Source organism: Clarias gariepinus, chromosome 12, assembly GCF_024256425.1.
Source record: "Clarias gariepinus isolate MV-2021 ecotype Netherlands chromosome 12, CGAR_prim_01v2, whole genome shotgun sequence".
Classification (NCBI taxonomy): domain Eukaryota; kingdom Metazoa; phylum Chordata; class Actinopteri; order Siluriformes; family Clariidae; genus Clarias; species Clarias gariepinus.
The window spans coordinates 4,286,541-4,296,852 of NC_071111.1; the positions used below are offsets into that span (position 1 = coordinate 4,286,541).

General features: G+C 39.1%; 1 protein-coding gene across 1 annotated transcript; it reads right to left on the reverse strand.

Moving 5' to 3' along the window:
• Positions 1-3,514: 3,514 nt before the first annotated feature.
• rps16 (ribosomal protein S16) lies at positions 3,515-7,434 on the reverse strand. The gene is made up of 6 exons (XM_053508122.1): positions 7,395-7,434; positions 7,253-7,304; positions 6,505-6,606; positions 4,085-4,181; positions 3,839-3,886; positions 3,515-3,713 (listed from the first exon to the last, which is right to left on the reverse strand). Exons 2-6 carry the CDS (start codon positions 7,298-7,300, stop codon positions 3,568-3,570), a joined length of 441 nt encoding a protein of 146 aa, XP_053364097.1. The 5' UTR covers positions 7,301-7,304; positions 7,395-7,434; the 3' UTR covers positions 3,515-3,567.
• Positions 7,435-10,312: the final 2,878 nt, after the last annotated feature.

Genomic DNA, 10,312 nt, shown 5'->3' on the forward strand with positions numbered 1-10,312 from the left:
CACAGTGTTACTAAGGGAGTGTTACACAGTGTTACAGTGTTACTGAGGGAGTGTTACACAGTGTTACAGTGTTCGAGTGCGAGCTCTTACAGAGTCTAAAAAAACTGAATTGAGAGAGAGAGAGATGAGTCAGCTGGAGGATGCACATGCTCACACACACACACATACACACACACACACACACAACGCTACACTTTCACTTTCAGTGTGAAACACCTTTTCCGTCTGTATTAAGTGTGTGTGTGTGTGTGTGTGTGTGTGTGTGTGTGTGTGTGTGTAAATTACATTTTATTTTACTGCCTTTACAAAACATGTCGGTACGTGTGTGTATTTAAATGTATTCATGTATTTGTGCTGTGTGTCCTACATGTATGGTGTGTATGTGTGTGTGTGTGTGTGTGTGTGTGTGTGTGTGAGTGTTTGTATGCGTGCTGAATGCCGCTGCCCTCTTATGGACATATATGTCGAGTGTGTTGACATTGTGTTGCTATTTTTACTCTCAGCTCATAGCTGGAGCGTTTCATAATGATGTCATCACACCTCGGAAAACAAAACAGCATGTTTATCTTCAACAGAGTTTTCTGTGTGTGTGTGTGTGTGTGTGTGTGTGTGTGTGTGTGTGTGTGTGTTCTCAAACTGTCTGCTACTTATCACTCTTTTTCTGTTAACAAAGATAGAAAGATAGAGTTAGAGGCAGGTTGAGTGTTAGATAGATAAACATGTTACCATGGCAACAATAACATCTCAGAGCGAGCGCGTTGATATAAACCTGCGCTGCTCTCAGAGCTGCTGTTATATAGAACTAATCAACATCTCCTGACCAATCAGAATCACCAACTCCTTTATAAACGCTCGTTCCTATGTGTGTGTGTGTGTGTGTGTGTGTGTGGGTGGGTCTGGTGAAAATGTGTTACTGCAGCTGATTATAATAAATTAGTGATGCCATGCGCACGAGACTGATGTTCATCATTTCTTTAAAATTTTATATTATACTCACTGCCATGTTAAACAAATAAAAATAAACAATAATAAATAAAGTGTATTAGCAAAGATTAAAACATACACAGCTGTGTTTCTGGTCTGCGATGATGAAAAGTGCTCTAAGTTCTGCAGTCAAAGATAAAGTGACTCCAGTGGAAATAATCTTTTAAAAAAGAAAAGAAAAAGAAAAGCAAGGTAAATAAATAAATAATAATAATAATAATAACAGTGATCAGTGTGTGTGTGTGTGTGTGTGTGTGTGTGTGTGTGTGTGTGTGTGTGTCAGTTGAAGTTGTTCATGATTGTTTCGAATTTGCTGAAGGTTTGTGTGTGAGTGAGTTACTGATAAACATTGGATTAAACAGTTAAAGTTGCTTAGATGAGTGTGTGTGGGATGAGTGTGTGTGAGATGAGTGTGTGTGAGATGAGTGTGTGTGAGATGAGTGTGTGAGAGATGAGTGTGTGAGAGATGAGTGTGTGTGAGATGAGTGTGTGAGAGATGAGTGTGTGTGAGATGTGTTTCCTACAGAAATCTAAAGTTTATAGTGTTTTTTTTTTACCAAAATAAAGTATAAATAAATAAATACATTAATTAATAATAATAATAAAAACAACAACAACAACATTGATAATAATAATAACAATAATAAAAATAAATAAATAACAACAACAATAATAATAATAATAGTAATAATAATAATAAATAAATAACAATAATAATAATAATAATAATAATAATAATAAATAAATAACAATAGTAATAATAATAATAATAATAATAAATAACAATGATAATAATAATAATAATAAATAAATAAATAAATAACAATAGTAATAATAATAATAATAATAATAATAATAATAAATAAATAACAATGATAATAATAATAGTAATAGTAATTAGATGTTGGTTTCATTGGTTGTTCAGACGCGTCACAGCCTCATGTCCTCCTACAGCCGTGTTTCAGGTCCGTCCGTGTGACACTTCTCCTGACTAAGTTATGGATCTTGATCTCGTTAATGATTCCTGCTCTGTGTTTCTCTGTGTCTTGAGTTTTATTTTATTATTAATTTACTGTAACTCACATCGCTGCAGGACTGACATGACGTTCCCTGGATGTTATTAACTTGTGTTCTTTCATCTTCTTTGTTTTTTGTTTTTCTCCTCTGATCTAATGTGTGTGTGTGTGTGTATTTCCTCTCTCCCATGTGAACCCATCCAAGTTCCCACGTCTCTGTGGTTCTGCTGCTCCACGGGTCAGAACTGATCTCGGGTCAGAACCTGTGCTCGGTCAGACCTCAGAACTACAGGAAACACACTGACCACTGTGTGTGTGTGTGTGTGAGAGAGAGAGAGAGAGAGAGAGAGAGAGGGAGAGGGAGCAGATCTGCCTAAATAAATATAATCATTTACTAAATGATTAAGTTTTTACACTGTTTCCTTTAATAAACTTCTCTCACTTATTGAGTTTTTTTTTTTTTTTTGCCAGTTTATTCATTTCCATACATCCGTTATCCACACACACACACACACAGATCTGTGGTGGGAATCGAACCCTCAACCCTATTTATACATAATTTTATTTGCTTCTACATTGATTTATTCTTTCATCTACATTCCTTATGTTTTATTTTTTTAATAATGCTTTTTTTCGCATTTTCTTTAATTAGTTTGTATTTAGGAAGTATTTATTTTGTTTTCCTCTGTATTGTTTTTATGTGATTTTAGACAGTATATATACACACACACACTTCAGTTTATAAAGATTAGTGTGTATGTTGCATAGTATTTGTTTCACTTGTGTGTTTATTTCCAGGCATTAAAAACAAAAAACATTGGTTGTTTAAATAGTCGGCGCTTTACTTATTTATTATTAATTTAATAATTTGATATTTTTTTATCCTTCCCTGTGATGTTAATGCTTGGATATCCATTATATTAGTTTATTTTAAGAGGCTCTCTGTCGCCCTCTGCTGCCCACTCACACAAACAGCAGATTTATATCGGAATGTAGTTTAAACTGCGACCAGCAGAGGGCTCTCGCTAACACACAGCTTTTACCAAACACTCTGCCAGAACTATATTCACGTATATCTCGGAGTTTCCTTCATTTTTTATTTATACATTTACTTGAATTATTATATTTACTCTATTTTCATGGCTCTAAAACCTCACTTAAATACTTCTAAATTGTCACAGCTGATCAATTAAAAAGTCAAAATTTTCTCCAATACAAACTCATGTACTTTAACCCCTTTATATCTTTAATATTTACACTTTCTGCCCATTGACTCAATTCCCTGTAGTATAGAATGCTTATATAACTAGTTCACATCATTTAATATATTTATTATATTAAATAAAAAATATATAAAAACAATCCACAGGAGGTTGACCTGAAATATTTTATAATCTCTTAAACCTGAAAACTTTAACAGCTTAAGAAACAGACCAATCAGACAGCGAGTTGTTGTTGATAGCCTCGCCCACTAGGCCCACATCAGGACAGAAATAAAAGCAGGAGACTGGAGCTGTTTTTCGCCTCAGGTTTATTTTGATAAAGTGTGTGAGAGTGCGTGTTGAGATTAACGGTAGGACTTCTGGTAGCGGGCGCGAGCTCCTGGACCTCCGAACTTCTTGGACTCGCAACGACGTGGATCAGCGACCAGCAGAGTTCTGTCGTACTGGATCAGGATGTCCTTTATCTCCTTCTTGGACGCCTCGTCCACGTCTGAGAAGAGCACACAGAGTGATTAGACACGGAAGTCCTCACCAGTGACATGACTGCAGACACCCATGTCTCAAACACACATGCACTCATATTTCCTGCATTAAACATTTAATGTCTATACTCACACTTCTGGTAGTACGCCACCAGGGCTTTGGAGATGGCCTGACGGATCGCTGTGGGGAAACAAATTGATTAAGAACACAAACACATACAGTCCTAAATCTTTCCTTCCAGCAATGAGAATAAGACGTAGCAGTCAATCAGACCTCAGGATTAAAGTATTAGGCCCCGCCCACAACAGCAGCAGATTTGTAATAAGTGTGTATTCTGTAGAAACGCCAGTTACTGCGACTGTGTGTGTGTACTCGTACCATAGACTTGTGCGACATGTCCTCCGCCCTTCACACGCACTCTGATATCTACACCAGCAAAGCGTTCCTTTCCCAACAGCAGGACCGGCTCCAGCAGCTGGAACACACACAGTTAATTAGTGCTCACCCACATTTACACGATACATCACCTCACACACACATTAAGGTGGTAAGATCTTGCAGTTCCTCTACACTCCTGATAAATTATACACATTCACTTGATTTTTGCGAAATCGTGTTATGTACAGTATGGTAGCACAGATCGAATCATCACCTGCATGTCGTAATACTGCATCAGTAGATCCCTGGTGCTTTTCCTTCCCTACTTGTAAACCCTTTCCATAACACACACAAACATCCTTCTAGGGTTAGGACTAATTTGACTATTTATGTACTCTCCTCAAACATGTAGAAAAATATAAACACCAAAAATGACCTTTAGTAGCATGGGTTACAAAACCAGTTTAAACCTGATTTGGTGTAGATCAACACAAGTTCATCAGAAATGTTAAGAGACGATCTGAGAGGAGCTTCTCACATTTGGCTGAAGTTTAATTTTGACTTCACTGTGTAACATGGTGTTTATTAAAGTTATATTTTGACAAAATGCTTTAAAAGAAATAGGAAATTGTATTTATTCATGTTTATCAAAGTAAACACCTAATAACAGATTAAATCTCACTATTTATTCATCACCTCCAAATTATTGACAAGCTCTACACACTCCTGACTGTGTCTCTCATCAGACTGCATCAACACACAGTTCAGTACACTGGTGCACACAGGTCGGTCAGACACCACAATTACATCCTGAACACCTCTCAGGTGACATGTTCAAAATCAGCTGACCAGCAGCACACACACTAGCAGTCACTCAGGTTCGATGAACCCTACACATGTCCATTTTGGAGTAAAGTGTATATTTTGTGATATTTATAAAATTGCAAAACTTCATATAGAATCGCAACAGATCGAATCGTGATATCGTGAAGGTGATATCAGGTCATCCCTGGTGATTCCTGTCTGCGCCCAAGACAGACCCCAGACAGTTTTCTCCCCTAAAGGACGTTATAGAGAATGTAATGCACTGTGGGAGACATACTGTATTGCAAATGATAGTTTCTTAACAGGTTTTATATTAATTTGTTCAGGAAACAAATAGGATATTAAATCATTAAATATAATACCAAACTTTCATTAACAGAAGACAAGCTGTTTAATATTAGCTAGCTTGGTTTCATGTGCAAATTCTACAGCTGATCTCTTAGGTGCACGTACGGTCACATGACCGCACTGGGAGGTTCATTACATGTCACCAAGCGATGTCATGAGTTATTCAAAAAAATAAAGACCAATCCAGAACATTTAATGTGTGTGACACCAGTGTCAGCATGGGGGTCTAGTTAATAATCAAGTTTGGACACCCTTTCCATTCAATTCAGGATTCCTTTTTTTTTTTTTACAATTCAGTTATGAATCAAGCTTCTTCCGTGTAATGATTCACAATGAACCCAAAAACTATTTTTACATTTATAATAGAGATCATACGATCAATAAGACAGGGACCAGAATGATCTGGTTGTCTGTGTTTGAATGTGACCGGTGATCGAGTGACGCAAAAGATATGTTTTTTTGTTTGTTTGTTTTTTTAAAATGGTGTAATCCTTCGATCTGGCTTTTTCCACAAACTAAGCAAATTAGTCTTAATTACTCTTTGTGTAATAAGAGATCTCACTCATTAAAACACACCAGTCTCCCAAACCAAAGAGCGCTAATTGGTTGAAAATCGCTTGTTAGAATAGCACGCTTTGTCAAATTTAGTTTCGGGGTGAAGCATCACTGGACCTATTCTCACACGCAGGCATCCTGTGTGTTAGTGCATTATTCACCAAGTTTGTTTAGAAATAATTATGGCGAATGACAGATTCGCGCTGCTGAGAAACAGTAAGCTTTGTCTTCAGTAAACTTTGTATTTAATTCAATTTAAAGTTACATTTTTTTACTCTTGTATTTGAAGTTTACTGCTTAAACGTTGCACTTAGTTTTTAAACGAGGAAAATGATAAGGAACAGACTACATTTAACTACCTAACCCTACTCCATAAGCTTTTTCTTAAGTTTATACAAAATTGGGGAAATACAATATAGAATTGGGATATTTATAAAATACAATCACAGTTTCCATCAAATTGGTATGAATATGACATCTGGAGGAGACTGATGATTCCCGTCTCTACTGAATCTCCAGCAAATAAATCTCCAGAACTTCCTCACATAACTGTTTCACTTTAACCCCATCTATAGTTGCAAAAAATTACCACATCACATGTTTCAGCACTGAACTGATCCCGGAGCTGGATGACGGTTTGACGCTCTCATTCGTGGTGTATTATTAATTATTATTATTAAACACACACACACCTTGTACTGCAGAGTGGCCGGCTCGATGGTCTCCAGCGGTCTGCCATTGACTTTAATCAGTCCATTCCCTCGCTTACAGTGGGCTACAGCCGTGGCTGTTTTCTGAAACACACACACCTCTAAATCACACCTGGCTTCATTACACACTTATCAGAAGCAGAACACACCATGATCCCAGTTAAATTACATACAGCTCCAGTTAGACGTTTTAGTGTTTGTTATTAACATGTTTATGTTACCAACAGCTTTAAAACAATTATACAAAAAGCAGACACTATAACTGAATAAAATATAGAAAAAGATTAATTATAATATAAAACTTAAACCTAGGTTTAAATCCCAACCCATGCGGATGACAACCAGCACTTAATCCCTAGATTTAAACACCTACATGAAATATAACCTCTAAAATCCCTTTATAGAGCTCAATACTTATTTGCATTCACATTTCAGAAGGCGTTATATTAAAAATATAAACTTAATTAGCATGTTGCTACCGTGTCGGCCAACACAGAGCACGCGCCTTACAATCATCTAAAACACAAACACCCCGAACTGCAATAAACACTTATCTGTAAATATATAACAATCATATATATTAACAATATCTTTATTAAATATAAACCCCTGAGAGGAATCAGAAACCCGCACGTGCGCACTACATGACTGGTTAGCAACCGGCTAGCTAGTTTCTCTCTTTTCTCCCCCCCGTCATGTGAAATGACTTTGTGAGATTTTCTTGACTCACTTTGCGCCCGAACACCTGGACAGACTGCAGAGGTCCTTTAGCCGGCATGTTTCTACAGTAAAACACAGAAAACTGCGGGTTAATTAAGTGTTTAAACACGATTAAAAACAGAAATGTGAGAGAGCGCGAGACACGAACGCACCGCGTTCAGCACAGCACCGGAAGAAGAGGCCGGACACGGGGTCGCTCACACCGAAATGCAGGGGCTGAGGCTCTTCTTCTACGGTGTAACTGAGGGATCGGAGCGACACTGACACCTAGCGGTGGAGGCGGGGTGCAGCAGGCAAATAAATCATGATTATTGTTAAGTGTATATGTGTGTGTGAATAATAAGTGTTATTAAAATATATAGTGTTAAATTCCGCAGAATTAATTCACTTTTTGAGGTCTGTGAAGGCTGATTACAGAACATATAACAAGGATTAATGTGTGATACTGATTCGATCAGCCAGCAGGGGGCAGTGCACACACAGGTTTACCTCCACACCAGTACTGTACTGTTCAGTGTGTGTGTGTGTGTGTGTGTGTGTGAGGGTTTATCTAACTGACTATCTTTCTGTCTGCTCATAACTTTGTCCTACCTTCTATTTATTAATCTGTCTGTCTCCTGTTTGTTTAATTGTCCTCCTCTTTATCTGTCTGTCTCTCGCTGTCTTCTTCTCTATCTGTATATCTGTCTGTCTCTCCATCTTTCTGTCTGTCTGTCTCTCTAACTGTCTGTATATCTGTGTATCCATGTGTGTCTGTCTGTCTTCATCTGTCTGTCTCTCTATATGTCTGTCTGTCTGTCTGTCTGTCTGTCTCTCTATTTGTGTCTGTCTGTCTCTCTGTCTGTGTGTATCTCTCTATCCATCTCTCTGTGTCTGTCTGTCTCTCTGTATATGTCTATCTGTGATCAGCAGTACCGGAGTTCCCCAGGGCACGGTACTGTTTCCGTTTATTTTCACCCTCTATACATCCGACTTATGATATAACTCATGTCATGCCATCTGCAGAAGTTCTCTGACGACTCGGTGGTTGTTGAATGTATAATGGATAGTGACATCACCAGTACCGGTCTGTAGGGGACGACTTCGTTTTCTGGTGTGAGCGTAATCACCTACAGCTGAACATCGTGAAAACAAAGGAGATGGTTGTAGACTTTTGGAGAAGAAAGACCCCTGTGACTCCTATATCTGTCCAGGGGGAGATAGTGGACATGGTCTCAGGATACAAAGATCTGGGAGTAAATCTTGATAACAAACTCGACTGGTCACTCAACACAACGGCACTCTACAAGAAAGGACAGAGCCGGTTGTACTCTCTTCAAAGGCTCAGGTCTTTTAACGTCTGTAACACCATTCTATCGATGTTCTATGAAACCGTTGTGGTCTGTTGGGGCTGTAACATGAAGGTGTCTGATAGGAACAAACTGGACAAGGCAATTAAAAAGGCCGGATCTGTGCTAGGCATGGAGCTTGACTCTGTGGATGTAGGAGCGAAGTGGACGATTCTGTCCAAAGTACAATCTATCCTAAACAGTCCTTTTCACCCGCTATACAGTGTTTTCACTGACCAGGGGAGCAAATTCAACCAGAGACTGATTATTTGCCACACATACATTATTGCACAGTGAAATGCTTAATTCTTCGTATATCCCAGCTTCTTGTTGGTAGACAGGGGTCAGAGCGCAGGGTCGGACCCTTTACGGCACCCCTGGAGCAGACAGGGTTAAGGGCCTCGCTCAAGGGCCCAACAGCGGCAACCTGGCAGATTTGGGGCTCGAACCGCTGATCTTCTGACCCGTAACTCAGAGCCTTAACACACTGAGCCATTTGTTATTTATTACTCTTTCATTTCTACTGGATAACAACTGTGAGCCAACCAAGAATAACCAAGAATGAGCAATTTCCCTCTGGGATTAATAAAGTTCTTTGAATCTTGTCTCTCTATGTCTGTCTTTCTATCAGCAGTGAGACAGAAATGTCTTCCTCATCCACCCCACCTGCGTCATCCAGCAGCAGCCCTTTACTGTAGAATGTTAAAAGTTTCTGCCCCCCAATGAAGGCAAAAGTGTGTGTGTGTGTGTATGAATGCAGCAGGTCAGTGTGTGTCCAGACGCTTCTGCATCAAGTCCAACCACACGGTCACCTCCCCACCTGTGTGTCCTGTTATTAACTCACACACTGCTAACACACACCACACGGCCTTCTCTCTCTCTCTCTCTCTCTCTCTCTCTCTCTCTCTCTCTTTCTCTCTTGAGATTTAAAAGTACTTTACTGGCACAACATTTGTTTATTTAGATTTGTATTGCCAAAGCTATAAGAGACGAGGCAGAAGAAAAGAACAGGAGTAGAGAGCAGTGGACACTGTGCACCCGAACCCTCCCACTTTTGTTCTTAGCAAATCAATATTGTTTTTAAATATTTGTGCTCGTGTGATTGGACCATTCTCAACAAGTCTCATTAACGCCCAGCAGATTCTTAGTTCATGTATTGAATAGTGATTGATGTGGAAGCAGATAAATATGAGAAGAGAATATTCTGTAATTTATTTGCTAAATTAATAATCATAATAATAACAACAGTGATCAGTGCGTATTTGTTTGTGTGTGCATGCGTGTGTGTGTGTGTGTGTGTGTGTGTGTGTGTGTTAGCAGGAGAGCTGTGTGGATGAGTAAAGCAGCTGCTCAGGTGTGAGAGGAGAAGCGAGAGAGAGAGAGAGAGAGAGGATAGCAGCTCAGGTGCGAGGAGTGTGTGTGTGTGTGTGTGTATGTGTGTGTGTTAGCAGGAGAAGTGTGCGAGTGGCATCTGGCTCAGGTGTGAGAGGAGGAGCTAAAGTGTGTGTGTGTGTGTGTGTGTGTGTGAGAGAGAGACAGTAGCACTCAGACAGATGTTGGAAGAGGAAATGAAGCTGATTGAGGCGACACGTGTGTGTTTGTGTTTACTCTTTACAGGAGAAAAATAATAATGATTACTGAAGACTAAACACACATACACTCTCTCTCACACACACTCTCTCTCTCTCTCTCTCTCTCTCACACACACACACACACACACACACACACACACACACACACAC

Coding starts and splice junctions, on each gene's coding strand:
- rps16 (XM_053508122.1), bottom strand. CDS start 7,300: ATGCCGGCTAAAGGACCTCTGCAGTCTGTCCAGGTGTTCGGGCGCAAA. Junction 4,182..6,504: donor CGGCCACTCTGCAGTACAAG/GTGTGTGTGTGT, acceptor TGTGTGTTCCAG/CTGCTGGAGCCGGTCCTGCT. Junction 3,887..4,084: donor ACATGTCGCACAAGTCTATG/GTACGAGTACAC, acceptor GTTTCCCCACAG/CGATCCGTCAGGCCATCTCC.